Source organism: Annulohypoxylon maeteangense (assembly GCF_022496945.1).
Source record: "Annulohypoxylon maeteangense strain CBS 123835 unplaced genomic scaffold GGS22scaffold_3, whole genome shotgun sequence".
In the NCBI taxonomy this organism is placed as follows: Eukaryota; Fungi; Ascomycota; class Sordariomycetes; order Xylariales; family Hypoxylaceae; genus Annulohypoxylon; species Annulohypoxylon maeteangense.
This window is the reverse complement of record NW_025953250.1, coordinates 1,411,637-1,430,718: the sequence shown is the minus strand read 5'-3', so window position 1 is coordinate 1,430,718 and position 19,082 is coordinate 1,411,637. Positions and strand designations below refer to the sequence as shown.

The 19,082-nt window shown below is 46.9% G+C and overlaps 8 protein-coding genes across 8 annotated transcripts; 3 read left to right on the top strand and 5 right to left on the bottom strand.

Moving 5' to 3' along the window:
- Nucleotides 1-554: 554 nt before the first annotated feature.
- Nucleotides 555-1,787, top strand: GGS22DRAFT_197981 (uncharacterized protein; the record flags this gene model as incomplete). Its single annotated transcript, XM_047966068.1, has 1 exon — nucleotides 555-1,787. One exon carries the CDS (start codon nucleotides 555-557, stop codon nucleotides 1,722-1,724), a length of 1,170 nt encoding a protein of 389 aa, XP_047821951.1. The 3' UTR covers nucleotides 1,725-1,787.
- A 350-nt stretch (nucleotides 1,788-2,137) lies between these two features.
- GGS22DRAFT_155113 (small secreted protein) lies at nucleotides 2,138-3,134 on the bottom strand. The gene has a single exon (XM_047960146.1). The coding sequence runs from the start codon at nucleotides 2,648-2,650 to the stop codon at nucleotides 2,204-2,206; it is 447 nt and encodes a 148-aa protein (XP_047821950.1). The 5' UTR covers nucleotides 2,651-3,134; the 3' UTR covers nucleotides 2,138-2,203.
- A 691-nt stretch (nucleotides 3,135-3,825) lies between these two features.
- On the bottom strand, nucleotides 3,826-6,061 carry GGS22DRAFT_155111 (glycoside hydrolase). The gene is made up of 2 exons (XM_047960145.1): nucleotides 4,945-6,061; nucleotides 3,826-4,884 (listed from the first exon to the last, which is right to left on the bottom strand). The coding sequence occupies exons 1-2, from the start codon at nucleotides 5,514-5,516 to the stop codon at nucleotides 3,933-3,935; spliced, it is 1,524 nt and encodes a 507-aa protein (XP_047821949.1). The 5' UTR covers nucleotides 5,517-6,061; the 3' UTR covers nucleotides 3,826-3,932.
- GGS22DRAFT_197975 (ASST-domain-containing protein) lies at nucleotides 5,619-8,033 on the bottom strand (the record flags this gene model as incomplete). The annotated part of the gene is made up of 3 exons (XM_047966067.1): nucleotides 5,619-7,290; nucleotides 7,346-7,411; nucleotides 7,466-8,033. The coding sequence occupies 3 exons, from the start codon at nucleotides 8,031-8,033 to the stop codon at nucleotides 6,263-6,265; spliced, it is 1,662 nt and encodes a 553-aa protein (XP_047821948.1). The 3' UTR covers nucleotides 5,619-6,262.
- Nucleotides 8,034-8,820: 787 nt separating this feature from the next.
- Nucleotides 8,821-10,868, top strand: GGS22DRAFT_197970 (MFS general substrate transporter). The gene is made up of 6 exons (XM_047966066.1): nucleotides 8,821-9,404; nucleotides 9,453-9,604; nucleotides 9,668-10,033; nucleotides 10,090-10,411; nucleotides 10,465-10,607; nucleotides 10,673-10,868. Exons 1-6 carry the CDS (start codon nucleotides 8,882-8,884, stop codon nucleotides 10,859-10,861), a joined length of 1,695 nt encoding a protein of 564 aa, XP_047821947.1. The 5' UTR covers nucleotides 8,821-8,881; the 3' UTR covers nucleotides 10,862-10,868.
- Nucleotides 10,869-10,957: 89 nt separating this feature from the next.
- GGS22DRAFT_155103 (uncharacterized protein) lies at nucleotides 10,958-12,879 on the bottom strand. Its single transcript, XM_047960144.1, has 4 exons — nucleotides 12,666-12,879; nucleotides 12,509-12,602; nucleotides 12,294-12,457; nucleotides 10,958-12,236 (listed from the first exon to the last, which is right to left on the bottom strand). The coding sequence occupies exons 1-4, from the start codon at nucleotides 12,745-12,747 to the stop codon at nucleotides 11,218-11,220; spliced, it is 1,359 nt and encodes a 452-aa protein (XP_047821946.1). The 5' UTR covers nucleotides 12,748-12,879; the 3' UTR covers nucleotides 10,958-11,217.
- Nucleotides 12,880-13,676: 797 nt separating this feature from the next.
- On the top strand, nucleotides 13,677-15,044 carry GGS22DRAFT_155102 (uncharacterized protein). Its single transcript, XM_047960143.1, has one exon. The coding sequence runs from the start codon at nucleotides 13,831-13,833 to the stop codon at nucleotides 14,776-14,778; it is 948 nt and encodes a 315-aa protein (XP_047821945.1). The 5' UTR covers nucleotides 13,677-13,830; the 3' UTR covers nucleotides 14,779-15,044.
- A 126-nt stretch (nucleotides 15,045-15,170) lies between these two features.
- GGS22DRAFT_155100 (glutathione degradosome) lies at nucleotides 15,171-18,982 on the bottom strand. Its single transcript, XM_047960142.1, has 3 exons — nucleotides 18,749-18,982; nucleotides 17,103-18,109; nucleotides 15,171-17,054 (listed from the first exon to the last, which is right to left on the bottom strand). Exons 1-3 carry the CDS (start codon nucleotides 18,876-18,878, stop codon nucleotides 15,381-15,383), a joined length of 2,811 nt encoding a protein of 936 aa, XP_047821944.1. The 5' UTR covers nucleotides 18,879-18,982; the 3' UTR covers nucleotides 15,171-15,380.
- Between the last annotated feature and the right edge of the window lie 100 nt (nucleotides 18,983-19,082).

The window sequence follows — 19,082 nt, the reverse complement described above, 5'->3', positions numbered from 1 at the left end:
AAATTCGAGAAAAAAACAACTTCCAGAAAATTTTCATTCAAGTTCAACTCTATTGTACGACAATAGTCTGGAAAGTACTCGTTTCTTTATCACACTACAAAGCATCATTCGACTCAAAAATCTTCAAAACATCGAAGATTTCTCTAGTACAACCACAAGGTATTTTCATTTCTTTTGTTCACGGCATCAGTCGCGTTGTTCTATTCTAAACAAGACCATTGTTTTATCACAGGCTTGTTGATGATACTCATACCTTTCCTCAATTTTCATATATCATCAGCTTCTCTTGGTTTCGCGTCGGTGAACCTCTGTATAATGCGATTTTCGCCTAAATCTTTCGCGGGCGAAGGTAAATTCCATTTTCGCTACTCCCGCGTTCTTTTCTAACCTATTACTCGCAAACTAACGCGTCATATCGCAGATTACTCACTCGGCGTGGTCACAAACCTGATCCTCTATTCTGAAGATTAAATCCCATCAAAGTCGACATTATGGATATGTCCGTGTCGCGAGTGCATCTCATGGTCTGGCAGGTCCGCTCCAGGATCAGAGAAATGACCTCTCTTCAGCGTCGTATCCATTACGATATGGAGGAGTTCATCGTTGAGGGAGATCACGTCAGAAGCAAATTCGAAGAAACTCGAGAGCATTACCTCTGGCTCCTGGGACTTTCGATGACAGAGTTACGTCAGATGATGAGCCAATCCGACGTCGTTATCCCCACCAGTGACTTCGACGTCGAAGACATCATGAAGCGAGTCAGACCTCTTACCGAGAGGTGCCTTCAACGACTCGTCAACGGTGGATTTCTCACCCACAACGACATGGAGTGTATTCTTGTCGGAGGATACAGCTACCTCGAGGATTACTTCTATGATATGGAGAATCAAGTGGGAATATTCGGCTTGCAGGAGGTCGTCAATCCTTCTCCCGATGATTCAAGTCAGGAATCATACACCGATGAAGAGGATGGATATGACGAGGATGGTTTCTTCGTACTGGACGAACGAAGTATCAATAAGGATACCAAGGATGCGAACGAGACGGAGATCTCAAAGGCAGAGCAGTCTGAATCTACCGCCGTCGCTGCCCCTATCGCGCTACTACCTCCGAGCGAGCCGTTTTCTTGGGCAGATGATGTAGAGGACGAACTCTCATCGGTGGAATTCCCCAAGCCCTCAGACCAAGAGCTACTCACAACCGGCCCATTACCGGAAGACAGAGAGCGTTCGCCAGTAGACGCGTCGTTCCCCTCGGATTCATCAGAGTCAAATTCAGACGCAAGCTCGGATTTGGACTTCGACACCTCTCTTCCAGACCTTCTCAGCAGCATGTCGGAAGCACAGCTCAGCGATCTCGAGCTAGAAAAGGAGAAGCAGAAGGAGAAGGAGGAAGATGAGGAGAAGGAGGAAGATGAGGAGAAGGAGGAGAAGGAGGACGAGGAGGACGAGGAGGACGCACAGTCCACAACCCAAGAACTGGACTCCGAGACACGCGATCTCGACACCTCCGACGAGCCCATCGCGCCTAACTTCGCCACCTACCGCACGCTCAGCGAACAGACTGACGGCGACGAGGTTCTTGACGAGTGGCTGGAAGAGCAGGAGATGTGGTTCTGGCAGTACGAGGCACTGTTCCTAATCACGCTCGCCGCAAAGCGCTACAAGAGCATATTCGAAGAAGCGCGAGGCGCGTACAAAGCCGACCCGTTCAACGATGATTAAACGAAGAACAATGACGACGAAACGATACATGATTACTCAGCATAGCAAGCCAGGGGCGGACGGACGGAAAATCTGTTTTACGAATTCGCTTCTTGTGTATGTACTTATCATCATGGCATGGCATTGTCTGCACATCATAGGAGCCCGGGGTGGGGAGCTCTAGGATAGGTGGCGAGCATTCTATCCGTTTAGCAGATACTGGTTATTAGAAGGCTTGATATTACGCTTGCCTTGGCTAATAACAAACACCATGAACAACAAAGAAAGGTCTTTTTCCCAAAATGCAATCCGTGATTTTATTAACAATTAGATTGTCGCTCTATAATGTATATGCAGAGAATGTACGAATGTATGCAATGAATGTCCTTTTCCGTAGCGCTGAGTCAAAACCCCATACTCCCTCCCATACCCCCTCCCCATTCCTTAAACCCCCCCCTTCCTCACATCATCAAATCCTCATAAAACCCCAACTCTCAAACTTAGAAGTTGAGAACAGTAGGAGCATAGCTCAGGTCAGGCGTAACAACCGCGCCAGACTGGAGCTGCTTATCAGTGTAAGCGGGCCAGACAATGAGCTTGGCACCATAGTTCACGACGCTGAGGGTCGTGAAGCCGTTGCCGGGGCCGAACTGGCCGCTCCACCCGGATCCCACGGTGTACGGGCCGCAGATGTTGCCGCTGGAGTCGGTCTGGCTGGCGGGCGACCCCTTGACTGTGAAGCTGCAGGCCGTGGGGTTGCCCACGTGCGTGTTCACGCGGAACGACCATTTGCAGCTGGTGTCGGCGCTGTCGCATACGCGCTGCATGCTTTCGATGGTCCATTGCTCGACGTTGGCCATTGCGGATTTGACCTCCGGGGAGGGGGTTGGGGCCGCGAGGGAGACGGCGGCGAGGAGGGATGTTAGGGCGGTGGTGGTGAACTTCATTTTGGAGGTTTGGGTGGTTGGGTCTTAAGGTATTAAGATTAAGTAATAGTAGGTAGGTAGTTATTATTGGTTGAGCGAGTGGAAGAGTGTTGTGATGATGTTGTGATTGTTGTTGGTGATGGTGAAAGTATCTTGAGTCGACATTGGAGGGAGACTCGTTGCCATTTTATACACCAAGTCTCCTGTTACCTTGGAATCGTCGACATCATGATCTCAAGTCCATCCGTATTCTGGACGTATAGCGATGGCCTGACTAGACTTGCCTAAGCCGATTGGGCTCGGACAGATGACCGCTCCTTGTTGAAGCTCGTATTGACGTAGCTCGTCTTGCAGTGGTCTTTCCATAGTCACATGACCAGCAAGAGCATGAGATGATGCCTCAATCTTGATTATTCCGGAATAGTTAGCGAATGTAACAAAGCGCATGAGGCTCTCGCTCGTATTGCTGAACCTGGGGTTCTTTGTCTGGATTGCTCGGCACATCGTATGGGTCGTATGGTCATCTTGGAAGAGTCCGGAATAGCCCCATCTCGCACAGCTCGTCCCCACACGGAAGTGATCGTCGCCCTAGCCCTATGAGGCAGTCTGCGATAGGCTATTGAGCGACTGTCTCGGCACATCAGGGCTAGCTAGCGTAGCTGGCGTAAGACTCGGCTCATGATTGGTGGAAAGCCATGTAACGTGGTAGCTCGCGGTTTAAGACCTTAAATCTATTTTTGGGCGTTCTGCGGAGGGTCCTAGATTCTAGAAAGATTCCGTCCCAGAGTCTGATGACCAAACTGGTGATAGAGATGGATCTTGATGGCGGTGATAAACACGATCTCATACCTGTCTTAGACATATCTTGGTCTATGTCTAATGCTGCATGTTATTTTCTTACTCACTTCCGCATACTTACTCCTACCTTGAACTGAGGTATTACTAACGTAGCTTTGGAGTAATTTTCAGAGATATTCTTCGATACGAGCTTCCGAGGTCATGTCCGGAATATTTCATGTACTAGCTAGCCTATATCGCGGCGAGCTAGTTATAATATTGCCCTTGCGATGCATCGCTATTAATGCAGGCTTGCATCGTTAACTCCCACGATAACTTCGTAAATAGTCCCATTAGGTAATAAAATATCATCACAACACCTATAGTATCGGCAACAATTAGCACGAGGCTTGTAAACATGCATAATCCATCCGCTGTTTGTCATTGTAATACCCTAATGTAACAATACCGGCGCGTTACTGGTTTAGTAATTGCAGTAATTAATTAACATAGTGGCAATCTCGTGTCAGCACGAAGCCCCCTCACTTCCACATTTTTGCAATTTGTAGAGAACGCTTTCGTGTTCGCTTAACCAACTTGCTATTTCTTCGTCCGCTACACCGATATCCGAACCGTCCTCTCCGCCTCTTCCGCCGCCTCCAAGGACGCGACGGACGAACCATTTCTCTCCGCCAATGCCCAAGTCATTAAGAGTCACGTTCACCAACTGGTCGCCAGTGGTTTTAGTGTTGTAGGAGCATTCGTTGTCCCAGCACTGATCGGGGCCGAGATTTGACAGGACCACGATCGCGGTGCCAGCATCGTTAGGCCCAGCAATCCATGCCTGAAGCTGAGAAGCATTAGGTCCTCCGGGTTCCTGTGCGCTGGAAGGATTCTTCGGCACCATAGGATAATTCGATGTAAATGCAGCCACTCCTAGGACTTCGGAGTCGGTGAGCAATTTCTTACCAAGGTCATCGACTTTAGTCATGTCGCAGCCGCTGATCAAGTTAGCTCCTGCGCCAATCCAAAGAATAGTTTGCGCATATCGTTCGATGGTACTATAACCCGACCAAGAGGAACTTGATGATGGTGTTGCGACTAACAAGTTGTCCATGTCCGGGCGGATCATGATCGGCTTGTTCTGCCGCCTCGAGTCCAGTACTTGCTGGTTGATGAAAACGCGGTATTGTTCTATTGTCCTCTGTGTAGGGCCCCACGTCACGGCATTTTTTCCGTAATTGATGTCTCTATCGACTCGTATCGTATCGGCGTTATGTTGCCATAAATCCCAGAACGGCTCCTCCCTCTCCAACTTCCAGGAAATGTCGAGTTGCATATCCGGGGCATACTTCATGATGGCATTGTGCATGCATGCTACAGCACCGCTATCATTCGCCGGTCTAACGTTGTCTTTGTTACCGCTCAGGTAATCGCTGCCGGGGGTCACATAGTCTAGTTTAACGAAATCAACTCCCCTGGCCCTTCATATTAGCAAGTACGAGAACGACTAGGCTAGCGACGTTGCAATCACATACCACGAATGAAAGAGCTCCACTACTGAATCATGCCATTCTTGGACGCCGGTTTTGGTGTAATCGAAATCATTACGAGCATTGTAGGAGTTACTTATAGCGTCCCGAGGGTCTTCGGTAGTGTTGAAGAGCGATCCGATGGCTATGTTGGTTCCCTTCACCAGTTTCTTCGCATCGCTAGTAAAGGCACCGGGGATCATATAGACGCCGAGTTTCATTCCGTTGCTGTGCAACTTGGCCGCGAAGTCTTGTATGTTCATAGTGCTGAACACATTGTCATCGGGAATAATGCGACCAAATTCATCACCGTTGGAACCCGCCGACCAACCAGAATCGAAGCCGCAAACATAATTGAAACCCGACTCGGTCTTATTGTAGAAGAAGCTGCATTGTTCATCGAGAAGATCTACAGTAAGTTTGGCACCGTTAGATTGCGCGACGAAAGAATTCCACCCTCTCGGAGGAGAAGCTTTTCCAGATGCGGATTGACCATAGAATGGTACAGGCGTATTTGCTGCCAACGTTGAGGTAGCGGCAAATGCCAGAACGAGCGAAGCAATAACTTGACCGGCCATAATGGTTCACCCAGGCAGAATCTACTCTCACGCGAAAATCTTAGGAACTGCACTTCATGAGAACTGGGTACCTAGGTACCCTTATATGATAGATTGGTTAGGCTTAATTTCATTATTCCACCAAGATCGCCATCAATAATGGTGAACGTTAGGTAATTAGGAGAGGGCTATGCTCATACATCGGTACATATTAAGTGGGCAGTGGGCTGAAGATGAGGCCAGCCACGCTTGAAATGTGGTCAATGATGGGCATCAGCTATTCCCACTCAAGGTCAGCTTATTTCTCCTTAATCTAATCGGGTTCCCTATAAACTCAAAGAAGTATGATCGACGGCCGAATACTGTTGAATATGAGATCGTGGGAATGATCATTATTTCTATGTGATAGGCTGGATCGTATTTACAGCGTTGCATCCCAGCTACCACCATTTAACATAAGACAACAATGGACATTATGGTGGGTAGCAATGATGCTATAAGTGTCACCAAGCCCCATATCAATAGTCTGTATTCTCTTATGCGCCTAGAAATATTGTTTCAATGAGTGTATTAAGGTCAGTTGGGATCAATCGTCAAACGAGTGTGGCAATCCTCAAGGCTTAAATACAGAGTGCGGTATCATGTTGCGATCCCACCATGGGTGCAGAAATTCTTGTTAATGAAAGGAGAGAAGAATTGGTATGAGAGGGGTCCGACGTCGTTCGTTCAAATAACACCAACATACCGCTTTTTTGACAATTGTTGGCTCAGAGTTCGTTGGTAAAAGACCGGAAATACTTCAAGATGCCATATCCTTCCCAGCGGCTGTTGGGCTTTACGATTGTCTTCTCGGTCGTGGCTTTCTGTATAGAAACTTGAGTCGGTTTACCCCCAGGCTTAGTTTCTTGTTCCACAAAAGCTACACGCGTGTTTCGTAGCGACCTTCCATTGCCGTCGATCGCCTCCGCGGAAATTCCACCGATATTTACGTCCTGGATTCGAATTGACGTCTCGAAGCTTGTCCTGGTCGCCTCGCCTAGGAACTCTTTAGATCCATAATCATCTGTCGAAGCATAAAACCTCCACGTTTTGGTCTCGGTGTCTCCATTCCAACTGACGTATGCTGTAAGACCTTCCTCGTTCCTGAGTGCCACAATAGCAGGTTCTTCGTTGGGAATACCAGTCCAGTTGTAACGAAATGCGCGGTAGTTTTCAACACCTAGACCAAGGTAGTCTGAGTCCATGTAAGCATGGAAAATTGGTGTTCCATCAGACAGATACTCGGTCACTGCTCCCGAAGACCCCCAGTTTACGAGCGCATTTCCATTCGGAAGCGTCTGAGTAGAACCCTGCGATTTGGATAGGAGGTCGTCTGGCGGGAAGAAAGCTTGTACTAATTCGGCCTCCCATGATGTAGTGTTCACCTTGATTATCTTCCCACTACTAGTCGGCGCTGTATGAACTTCGGATCCACCTCCATGCTCGGTTCCATGAGCACTATTATCGTAAAGACTAATGATTTCAACATCATCTTCTTGGCTGATGAATCGCGCGTGATGTTGGAAACAGAATTTGGCCTCCTTGGGTACGTTGAAAGAGCTATCCTTGCCGTCTAGCTTCCAGATGATACTTCCATCGGTCCCGTTGATCTTATGGATGCTGCACGCATCTCGTGCTGATATGAGGTAATTGCCGTCTGAATCCTTGTCAACGCTGTTAATATGGAAATAGTCCCAGGCATCGGAACTGTTGAAACCAGAGCCGGCTTGACCAGGATTGAGGGGAAGAATGGCCTCTATAGAATATTAGAACACGCATTATCATAGTCTCAAGTAGTAAATCAGACATACCATCGGGTGAAACGTGATCTAAACTTGCCCACTCGAACAATAATTTGCCAGTAGCAATATCAAGTTCTTGCGCTTAAATTAGTAGTCTCCTTTGGAATTATCGACTGCAAGAGTTTTTACCTTGGATTATAGAATTGACAATCCACTGTTGCTCTGTGCTCCCGCCCCAATTCGTCAGGTCACGAGCAACTGGTTGATAAATTTGGATAAGACCCGTCTCCTCATTGACAACATGGAACTCATGCTTGTCCACAAGCTTGTGGTTGCCAGCTCGAAGTTCGCGGATAGTCTCATAATGATTGTCCATTATGGTAATATGACCGTGCCCATGACCGTAGCCTGGATTATGATCCCCTTCGAAGCTGAAGAGAATATCTTTGCCTCTCCAGCGGCTCGCTTGGAAGTTCGTTGACCAGATGCTATAGATGCCATAGCCAGACCAAATCAAGTCGCCGTTATCGCGGAAGATATATGGACCTGCCTGTCTGGGTCCATGTTGTTCCGTAGGGGTGTCAGGGAAACCTGCAAAAGGGGCAACGAACAAATACCCCTTTTCAACATCCTTGGTCGCCGGAATGGTAATGTTTAGCCTTGGTGGCGCAAGGTCCGAACGGGACTTAAATTGCCAATCCGCTGCAATTGGGCGTGATAGAGTCAAAGCCACCCCTATGAAAACGGTGGGTTTCATGGTGGTTGGTGGAAAGGGGTAATGCTGGATGCGTTAGAAACCGACTCCATCGTTCAAAGTTAAAGGAGGGTACATTAACCTTGGTTCAATACAGTAACCCTAGATAACCCTTTTCTTATAATTGTTGATGTTTTGTATTGATGTTCAAACTTGAAAGTTTCGGTATGTTGGAAGATCGAGAAGTCTGTGTTTAGGTAGGTAATGAAGGGCGAGCCGAAGGAGGTTCGTAAATGTCAGTTATATTCATACCTATATAAACCACACCAAACACTTGCCATATAACACTATCGTCCCGATTATTCTCTAACAATGCTCCAGAATTACGACATTTGGAGATAGTCACAAAATTTGACCAACCGACATAATGACTGGGATGAGTTCCTGCGCCTTTTATGCGCTACAGCCATATCGGCCATGAAATGACGACTTTGTACAGCTATGGAAGCTCTAGAATCCACTATTGCACCATTTTAGCCTACAAATCATTAACTACTAGGTAGTAGTCAGTATGCAAGGATACCGTGGCTCTATATCATAGGCCGGCTCTCAAAGTAGGAGGCCGAATTCGGTGATCGCCCCTGTTCTCCGGTCCTTCTCTCCGTTTTGATTCTTATCTTCTCGACATATCTATGACATTTTAGACCAGTCACACTACTTTGATTTGTATCCCATGTGAAAGAAGTACATGTACTTCACGGCGTGTCACCGAGCGTTTTACAGCTCGGCAGCTACAAATTTTCATACTCCTCGAACTGATATCGTATCACCTCTTCCACTCAAGGCATCCCCTACCGACACAATCATCTCTATGGCAATATTATTCTCAAATTCATAAGGATTTTATTAAAATGGTTACTTCTCACGAACGTCACACTGAGCCCAGTGTTGTGGCTTCAAGCCAACATGACTCCGAGATAGATGAAAACGAAGACACCAGCCAATTATCAGAAGGAAATTCTCATGATCCAGAATCTGGAGAACGTCAGCCCCTGATAGGGTTGAACCCACCAAAGGAAGATGGCTGGATAGCTCCTCGCCACTTCGCGTGGATTGAGCTAGCAATCATGTCCAATGTCTTTCTGTACGGATTTGACGGAACCATCACCGCTTCGACATACGCAGTTATCAGTTCCGAGTTCGATGCAACCAACACCGCGTCTTGGTTGACAACTTCATATCTCATCACCAGCACCGCATTTCAGCCCTTATATGGTCGCGTATCTGACATTTTCGGTCGTCGTATATGCTTCTTCATCTCGACCATTACCTTTGCAATAGGTTGTCTTGGATGTGGTCTTGCGGGTGATATAGTATTACTGAATTGTATGAGAGCTTTGGCTGGTTTTGGTGGCGGGGGACTCATGACTATGGGTAGGTGATCTCCCTAGGTTAGGGGCAGCTTTGCTAATTAGCTCTCAGCCACCATTGTCAACTCAGATATGATCCCCTTCCGTAAGCGTGGGATGTACCAAGCAATGCAGAATGGCATATTTGGTTTCGGTGCAATATGCGGTGCTTCATTTGGTGGCTCGATAGCCGATACTATCGGATGGCGTTGGTGCTTTATACTAGTAAGTATATCTCTTCGTATCTGACTTCAATTAACAGTGAACCTAACATTATGGATGACATAGCAAGTTCCAATATCAGCTATAGCACTTTTCTTTGGCTATATTGTCATAAAAAACCAGACCTCTGATTTCAGCAGAGGTTCGAGTCTTAAGGAAACTTGGCGCATAGTGGACTTCTCAGGGTCTTTCATTCTAGTCACGGCAATATCTATCCAGTTGGTTGGGTTAAGCCTAGGTGGGAATGAATTGCCCTGGAGCAGCCCTTGGGTAATCGTATCTCTAGTCGCAAGTGTAATTCTTTTTGGTCTTTTTCTTCGGGTTGAAGCCAAGACTACTGCAATTCCTATCATCCCTCTGAGAATGCTGAAGGGGCGCTTACCCCTTTTTACACAATTAGCCAATGTTTGTGCGGGAATATCCGCTTATGCGGTAAGTAGGTATATGGCTGAGCTCTCCATTAATAGGAACTAACATTCTTTTTGTAGTATCTCTTTCTACTACCCTTATTCTTTCAGATTGTTTTACTCGATACGGCAACGACTGCGGGAGCCAGACTAGCCATCCCATCGTTAGCAACCCCTATCGGGGGTCTTATCGCAGGTATCGTAATGTCACGATGGGGAAAGCTTGTTACTCTTGTTCGGGTTGGGGCCATTTTGATGACTATTGGAAACAGCTTGGTAACTTCGTTGAGTTTCGTTGACGCTGACTGGAAGTATTTCGTTTATATCTTCCCAGCCAACTTAGGGCAGGGGATCATATATCCAGGCATTCTCTTCACCTCCTTAGCTACTTTCGAGCATGCCGGTAGGATTCTTATGCATCCACTCCAATTTGAGCACGTTGTTGACACATTTTAGACCACGCAGTATCGGCATCTACCGTTTATCTCATCAGATCCCTAGGAACTGTTTGGGGTGTGTCAATTAGCTCCGCCATTGTACAAACTACGCTCAGCATTCGACTTCCAACGGTCTTGAGCGATGTACCAGACAAATGGAGAGTATGACCCTGTTATTAATAAATTCCAAGATATCGTGTGAATGCTGATTAATAATAACGTTTTAGATTATCGACGCAATTAGGCATTCAGCTGAATCACTACGAGAATTGCCTCCTGATATTCAGCTCAAGGCACGCATGGTTTACTATGATGGGCTGAGGTACTCATTTGCTGCATCTACCGTGTTCACAGTAATCTCATTCTGTGCAGCAATGTGTGTCAATGGCAGAGGGTTGCGTAAAACAAGCGGTTAGCTGAAAGGACGCCAGAAATCTTGTCGTTTAGTGATACTAGAGCTGTAATTTGTCAATTAGCGGTTATCTTTGGCGCTTTTTAGTGGCGGTTTAAGACCTAAGTTATCAGCAATAGACCCAGAGCGCTTGTCCCGTTAGTGCCCCATAGCAATTTCCGGTCGCTGAGATTACGTACCCCTGAATTGGTACATTTAGGCGCATACCCCTCTAATATTGGAATAAAATATCTACCTGTACCTACCTAGGTAGGTAGTTGGGTGTTTGTCTATGATAACCTAAAGAAATTACAATGCAGCCTCCTTGATCTATAATGTTTGTCGTCTCTTCTCCTCCTTGGTCAGATATCTCATACATCATTATACGTGACTCGTCAAATCAGTATCCACTCCATTTAAACCACGAAAAGAGGTTCGAAACGAACTCTCTGCGTCCTTCTCCGTCGAGTTGTCGCGTCGTATATCCACGACCGGAGAAAGACGTGGCAAGTAAAACCAGAAGATCATAGTTACCACCGTAACGACAACTAATACAACCCAGTATATCCAGAAGTCGCTTGATACTGACAATGCTCCGTCTGAACCACTAAAAAAGGTCGTGCTAAAAATCGATGAAACCAAGTTTGCCGGGAGAAACACGAGACTCACTATCGCGATCCACCTCATCGATGCGCTGTCCGATTTAGTTGACCAATTAATTTCAACCGATGCTTGCGAATCGTACTGAGAGTCTGTATGAAACCTTAATTGAATCTCGTTATTCAACCGTTGGTGATTGGATGATGAACGACAGCGTAAACTGGATAGTGCATTTCTGAAGAAGGCGATTCGAGAACGGGTATTGCAATATGCCCTTTTAAACATTTGAGCCCCCTCAGTGGAAAATCTTCGATCAACATCTGAATCTGGCGTCGCTAGCTGTTTATGCTCTTGCAGAATATTTTCTGACAGCTTCACAGATAGATCTAAGGTTTCTGAGACATGAATAGCGTGGCGAGCAATGTCATGAAGACGCGAGTAGTTGTGTTTTGGCTTGTTTCTCGCATTTCTATGGTCCCTTGATGGTGATAACTCTGTAGTTCTTATTAAATTTCGGAGACTCCAAACTGATGTTCCATGAAGAGTCACGAGTTCTTCAAGGACGCGTATATAAGGCCAGTAAGGATCCTGAAGTTCATCTTGATGTAGATGTTTTATAAATTGTGATGATAACCATTCCTCTATTATGTCGACTGGGTCAAAAGCAAGGATTGCCATCTTGTTTGGCATAACCCATCGTGTAAATAAGTTGAATTTGAGCCAACGATACTGTATATCTGGTTTGGACCCTGAAATGGGTGATGTGGTAAAATGTTTGACAAGAGCTCGAGACCATGTTGCTTTATCATGGGTTTAGCAAACTAACGGTATTTAGCATCATGGAGACTCAGACTCACAGCAAGTATCAATAATCCCACCTGAATTTCTCGTAGATTCAGATCCAAAATACCCATTCATTCTCTTGTACGTATCTGACCACCAGAAGCGTGGCATGCCAAGTCTCTCGGTGAGGGTCTCGCGGCAGAATATACAGTTGCGGATTTCATTCGCTTTAGCAACTCTATTTATTGAAGTTAGAATATGACTTTCTGACAATCTCATGTTAACCCACATGAGGACGACGTTGCTTTCGGAATCAAATGGCCATAGAGTATCTTGCGGATTTGAGACCATCAAATCACTTAATTCCACCCCCTTTACCAGACCTATATTAATCTTGTTAACTTCGATTTCTTTAATTACCCTAAGGGATTCCATTTTCATCGTACCTTGACTTGGTGTAGCCATGTTTACGGTAGAATGACACTCGCATTGCCTGCGCATCTCTGATTTTGACTCACAGATAGCCATTGATGGATGATTTTTTTGAACGAAATCATGAGAATACCTGTTAAATAAAAAGGCCAACCTGTTACTACACACTAAGCAGATTATGCCCCTTTGCCTCAACTATGGTATACACATGGAAAAAGCCCTTCAAGGTTGATAGCTAAGCCTTATACTGCGGCTTTTTCTAGTTTAGACCCGTCGGATCCCGCCACCAGTATCTAGTAGGCATACAGGAGGGGTAATAAGCTGTACTGCCACGTAGCTGCATAGGCACCCACCCAGCCTACCTATTATTTAACCACTCAGCCTGCATGACAACAACTTAGATGCATTTGATAGATTAAAAGACGGCGAGCCTCATCATATAGTATTTGTTTACGTAGAATGTGCGTAACGGTATCTAGGGACGTAGGTAGTTGCTTTTGCTGATAGGCTTAGTCTAGTTTGGTGGCAGAGAGATCAACTAAGTTCTCACTAATAATCTGTAAGTACTACAGGCATAATTTGATGGATGCGGAATATATCATAGGTTAACTGCTGCCGGGTGCACACACAAGATGCAACTTCTAGAACCCATTGGCTTTTCCAATCAAAGGATAGCTTTGGAGAAAAGAGTCGGTCTGACATGCGACAAAACTTATAGGCAATGGTGAAATGTTCGTTTGAATGTTCAGTTTGTAATGAAACTTCTAGGTTGATGTCGGTGTGGTTCGTAGCTAGTTCAGAACATTGTTCTAGTTACAACCGTGCTGTTGGTAGGATTAGATAGACTGAAGAGAGTCACACTAGTTTAGTTAATAGAATGATAAAGAGTTGAAGATTGATGTATTGTATGTCTTGGGTTGAATAGGGGTAAATCATGCCTTAAACATACGCTTGTTGTAGATAGTTCATAGATTCGAGTAGAGGTGCCGGGTTAAATCGTCAAGGTAATGTCTTTCTTTGAAATATCCATGGATCAATCGACTGTATATAATAACTTGATGTTTGTGTAATCTTCTAATAAGATATTACTGCTATGTCTAGGTACTTAATAGCCTCTAATTCACCTTTATCTTCACTTTATGCTGATCTAGTTGTTGAAACCCCGAGGATAAGGGAATAATGCAGTCATCCTCATCGCATGGCTCCGGCTCCCGATCCTCTAGATCTACCGGCGAAGAGCCTAAGCGCCGCAAGCGATACTCGCTCCGGATCGAATTTCTCGATGACGACGATGACATCGAATTTGAAAGAAGCCGCGAAGCCGCACGGCAGCAGAGAAGATCCGAGCAGGGCTTCGCATCCTCTCCAAGGGCCTCCAACGGGCGGCCGGAAAACCCACGGGAGACCAGTCAACGATCTAGACAAGCGTCGGTAAGTTCGACTGCCGCGGCCATCGGAACTGGAAACCGCAGAGTATCGGCGCCAATGTCAGCACGACCACCATCGGCGCGGGGCCGGTACGAAGGAACCAGATCCCACGCCAGCCATACCGGCCAGCGAGAAGAGAACCCCACACCCACCGTAGAGCAGCTAACCCAAGACTTCGACCGCCACATGACCGTCCAAGACCGCAGCGACAGTGACCTGCCCTCGCGCTTCCAACGACAAATGTCACTCCGTCACTCACCACCTCCCCCCAATCCACACCGGGACAGAAAGCCCTCCCGCAAGCACGCATACACGCAAACCGATCTCCGCGGGCTAGGGTGGTCAACACTAAACCTTTCCCACCGACCCGCAACCCCGATCCCCGCATTCCTGCACGCGCACTCCAGCCCCACCACCCACGATCACCGCACCATCGAGGCCGTCTACCGGGAAGGATTCGAAGCAGGCCAGCGATCAGCCGCCTCTCCGCTCATCCCCGCAAGAGCGCCGTGGCCTGATATCCGGGCGCCGCGACCAGTGACCCAGCAGCCTACGCCGGAAAGAACAATGTCATCGTCGGTACCGCCGCCGTCGGCGGGAAATCGATCGAGTGCGAGTCGGTCTAGGGCGCAGAGTCGCGAGAGGCGGGAGCAGCCGTGTCATCTGAAGCGGTTGATTCGTGGGTGGCGGGAGCCATAGCCCCCCGCCCCCGCTGTGGCGGTGGGTTGGGAGGGCTATGGTGGGGAGGGGTACCTAGGGAGTCATATCGGGAGAGGGGAGAGGGCGAGGGAAAAAGGATGGGGGTATGAATTTGTAAAGCTTGTAAAACTAAATACCTAGCAGTTATTAGATAGGTAAGTTTTTGAATTGTTAGTAGTTAGTAAAAATACCTAGGAGGTGTGATTTTGAAAGAAAACGCCTTAGGTTAGGTAGATGTTAGGTATTCGATTAGCATCGCCCCACTCTGTACTAGGCTGATCGAATCGTGTTAGGTGGACTATGTGCTCTGGCAGGCGGTCGGCAGTGATAGTAATATAGGGGTGTCCTACTTGTCAAACACACCTAGTAATCACCGGACCTCTAAAAATATTGCGAACAAGTAACTTCCAAGGTCATAATCTGCAGCAAATAAAATGGCGAAAAGGGTATCAATTCATCTATGAACCGCAAACTCCATGCTCCCTCGTTGGAATCTATTTTCAAGTCTATTTTTCATACGCCCTTAATGGACATCTAATGCGCATTTTCCCAACCTGATCCGCAAACGCGCGGAAATAGATGCCTCATCTAACACAATCTTTCTAAAGCTTCTTGAAGACGTAGCTGAATATCTCCCGGCTCTTCAGCAGATTCACAACTCTTAGCCGTTCATTATCTAAATGCGCCGAGTCGGAGGATTGTCCGCACGGTAGATGTGCAGCCGGCGCGTTGAATTCTTTCTCTAAGAATCTTATCGCTGGAATCGAGCCACCTTCTCTGATGTAGAGGGGCTTGCGGACCTTGGATCCGGCATTAGTATAACCTCCATTAGTGCCGATTCCATTTGTCCCATTAACTCCATTTGAGGTGCTACCAACGGCATGGTCAGAAAATAGAGGTGCCCATGCCTCTACGAGAGCTTCTTCAAGAGTTCGAAAAATTTCGTTGCTGGGGTCGCCAAGCCAGGGCTCTGCTTGATTGTCGATTTGAATGCTCAATTTGTTATCGGATTCCAAATTTCTGAATTCCTTCTCCAAAAATGAGGTCAAGGATTGGGTGACTTCCTCTACCTCTTGCCCAGGGACCAATCGTACGCTGATCTTGGCGTTTGCATGGCTGCTAATCAAACTACCATCTGGACCTGAGACCTTAACTTTATGATGGGTGAGATTTGGCTCTCGCCAACGCGCCATGAGATTGGCTTTGAGGGTGGTCGCCGACACATTACTTTGGCCTTGCTCCATGAGAACCGACAGTATATCATCGTATCTAGCTTCCTCTTCCGCCGTGAGGGGAAGAATGCCGTTATAAAACCCGGGAATCATAATGCGATTCCGTGGTCCCTTGAGTTTCGAGAGCAATGACATAAGATCGGATAGTGGTTCATTGACCATGTAAGAACCATCGACACCGGAGTGCAGGTCAGGGTTACTAGACTCGACACAGACTGTTGCATGCATAACACCTCTCAACCCATAGGTTAAACATGGCGTATCGTCGTTCAGCCAATAACTGTTTGCGAGCAAAATATAATCGATGTTGCCAATGTGCTCTTTGTGCTTGCGGACGGTTTCCTTAAAACCGCGAGATCCGGATTCCTCTTGCCCTTCAATTAGAAAAACCACATCTGAATCCAATGACTTGGCCTGTATAAGATCCGTGACAGCATAGAGTGCAGCCATGATAGGACCTTTATTATCGCTTACTCCACGACCATATAGATATCCGTTGGTCCCGATTAGTTGGAATGGGTCGTGTGACCATTTTCCATTTTTGGTTTCTGCTGGTACCACATCGTAATGGCCATAAAAGAGGACTCTCTTTCGCTTCTCAGCTGGCTCAAGCTTGCCGCTGAATTTGGCAAGGACCACAGGATGGTGGAGTGTATCCTCTTCGCCACTCAGCATCTCCACATCACCGCCGAGTTTCTTGAACAAGGTACGAAGAAAGCTAGCACCTCGGCGACAATCTTCCGCATATTCTGGTCGAGATGACACTGTCCTGAAAGAAACAAATTCCCGTAGAGAGGTCAACATCATATCTTCGTGTTCTTCGCGCGACGGTTGCTCGGCCGACCCTTCGCTCTTAAGCATCCAGATAGCGACATTGTTGTCATTGGCGCCTGTTATGTATAGCTGATTTCCATTATGTGTTGTTACGGCCGATGATAGAACTTTCCCATCATGAGCCTTCCACTGTGTTAGGCATTGGTACTTTTGGTTGACATTTTGTGAGGAATCTCGCTGATACTCTCCATAGTGGACCGTGTTGTGCTTCTGTTATAGGGTTAGGTCATGTTAGATAATAAGGACGAATCCACTCACGCAAGCAGTCCCAGCGCGACTTGCGCTCCACAGATATCCCCATCCCATCTGTATAGCCATGACATCACCTTTGTGAGCTTTGATGACTCTTAACTTCTGTTTAGTATCAAGGTCCCATAGCTCGATAACGCCGTTGAGCTTTCCACTGTACAGAAACGACCCATCAACGGCGAGAGACATGACAGACATGGCATCTTGCTCTCCGAGTGTCATAATCTCCTCAATGCCATTCTCATATCCATCAGGGCCGATTTCCTTTCCGCCGAGTTTCCAGACCTTAATGGTACCGTCTCCGCCACCCGAAACTAGGACATCCTCATCCGCCTCTGTATAAGCGGTGCTTCCCTTTGCTACGAGCATGCAGTACACATAGCCAAAGTGCGCAAACATTTTGTTTGCCCGCTTGTCGGTTTCGAGTGTAGCGCGAGGTCGCGGTATTAGTTCGTATCGTTCGTCGGTAGGTCTCGGCGTACTTGTTCCACCAACGGCTCTTGAGTCGAAAAATCGATGGTTTCGTCGATCGGGGTGACTTTGCGAATCGTGGCCAACGCGCCTGTTGGGTTCCTTCAGACTAATCCATTGAATCGATGTATTTTGGGCGCCATAGTAAACAGTTTCGTGTTGGGACGAGTAGGAAACGGAAAAGATATCGCCAAAAGAATCGTTGGTGCTGTATATTTCATACAATCGATTCATAGATTGCGGGCACCAGACATTTACGATCGGGTCGCTGGCACTGGAAAAGAGGAGAGATCCATCGTCGGACAGGCAAAGGCACATGACACTGCGCTTATGAGCTTGGATGTGACTGATTTTCTCAAAAGTGCCTAGACGCCATCGAACAATCTCCCCATTCTGTGTTCCTGTGTATATGCTGTCATTTCCAACAGCGAGGGCAAGTACTGAGCTATCGTGCTGGAGATTGTGGTGCAATTGAGGCGTCGTGTGCGGAGGAACTTCGAGTATCGGTGACGGAGCCGAAGTAGCCATCATGGATGGTACAATTACTGTGCGCGATTGAACTTTGTTAGAACATAAGGATTGTCAAAGGAATATATAAATGAGCAATTGGAATTAGACGAGGGGAAATTTCTTTGCGTGAGGGGTTGAAGGAATGTATATAATAAATCCATCCAGTATAAAAAATTGACGATGGATTGAAGATAGTGGATAGTGGATTCAGCGTTGGAAAGAATTGGAGATGACGTGTGGTTTAATGATTGACAAGATTGCTTTCAATGTGGGGGAGCTGCCATCCCTTCCATGGTAGCGCCTGCAGTGCCGTGCTTCAAGGCACTTCAGGCGCACTTAGGCGCACCTGCTCCAGAATTAACGGGCCAAGTGGGTCAACCCCGGGGTTTTAGCTTTCATCCATGGATGTTTCCCATTTGGAGTCCAGATTGTTGCTATTGGTCAACCTTTTAAAATGTCTCCTAGATTGGAAGCTGGAGATGTTGCACAGGTTTCCCAAATGCAGTAATGGTGCTGTGAAGATGGGGTCTAGAAGGATTGGTGATCCAGCATGCTGAGGAAAGAAGATTTATACATGATCAACTAGGGAAGATCACGTTCCAAGGTCCTGCAGTTATCCTCGAAGCTATCATGGCCTTTACCATGGCTTGACAAACTTGTAATGAAACACTTACAGCTAGTATTTTGAACTCCATTGGTATAGATTCTCCCCAAACCTTCGCTGTTCTTCTTCTTGGATTCTTCATCCTCGATCTCTTGGCAACGTTGGCAACCACTTATCCTCTCGCCGAGCCCAACAGCCATGATGACGGTTTCCTCGACAGTGAATTATTATGAGAGTAGTTGGTTCATATGGCCGAGGACACACGAGAGGACACGTACAAGAAAAAAGAGCGACAAGAGCGGGCTGAGGTTTTTAAATACCTTGCAGAATGGCAGGATGATTTCCGACAACCGAATTACGGTGAGCGGAATTTTCTTATTATGGACTTTCGGAAGATCAATTGG

Coding starts and splice junctions, on each gene's coding strand:
- GGS22DRAFT_155102 (XM_047960143.1), top strand. CDS start 13,831: ATGCAGTCATCCTCATCGCATGGCTCCGGCTCCCGATCCTCTAGATCT.
- GGS22DRAFT_197970 (XM_047966066.1), top strand. CDS start 8,882: ATGGTTACTTCTCACGAACGTCACACTGAGCCCAGTGTTGTGGCTTCA. Junction 10,034..10,089: donor CGGGAATATCCGCTTATGCG/GTAAGTAGGTAT, acceptor TTCTTTTTGTAG/TATCTCTTTCTACTACCCTT. Junction 10,608..10,672: donor ATGTACCAGACAAATGGAGA/GTATGACCCTGT, acceptor ATAACGTTTTAG/ATTATCGACGCAATTAGGCA.
- GGS22DRAFT_155100 (XM_047960142.1), bottom strand. CDS start 18,878: ATGGCTGTTGGGCTCGGCGAGAGGATAAGTGGTTGCCAACGTTGCCAA. Junction 18,110..18,748: donor TGGAGTTCAAAATACTAGCT/GTAAGTGTTTCA, acceptor AATCGCGCACAG/TAATTGTACCATCCATGATG. Junction 17,055..17,102: donor GTCGCGCTGGGACTGCTTGC/GTGAGTGGATTC, acceptor ACCCTATAACAG/AAGCACAACACGGTCCACTA.
- GGS22DRAFT_155103 (XM_047960144.1), bottom strand. CDS start 12,747: ATGGCTATCTGTGAGTCAAAATCAGAGATGCGCAGGCAATGCGAGTGT. Junction 12,458..12,508: donor GAAAGCAACGTCGTCCTCAT/GTGGGTTAACAT, acceptor TTCAATAAATAG/AGTTGCTAAAGCGAATGAAA. Junction 12,237..12,293: donor TGGGATTATTGATACTTGCT/GTGAGTCTGAGT, acceptor CCCATGATAAAG/CAACATGGTCTCGAGCTCTT.
- GGS22DRAFT_155113 (XM_047960146.1), bottom strand. CDS start 2,650: ATGAAGTTCACCACCACCGCCCTAACATCCCTCCTCGCCGCCGTCTCC.
- GGS22DRAFT_155111 (XM_047960145.1), bottom strand. CDS start 5,516: ATGGCCGGTCAAGTTATTGCTTCGCTCGTTCTGGCATTTGCCGCTACC. Junction 4,885..4,944: donor GTGGAGCTCTTTCATTCGTG/GTATGTGATTGC, acceptor ATGAAGGGCCAG/GGGAGTTGATTTCGTTAAAC.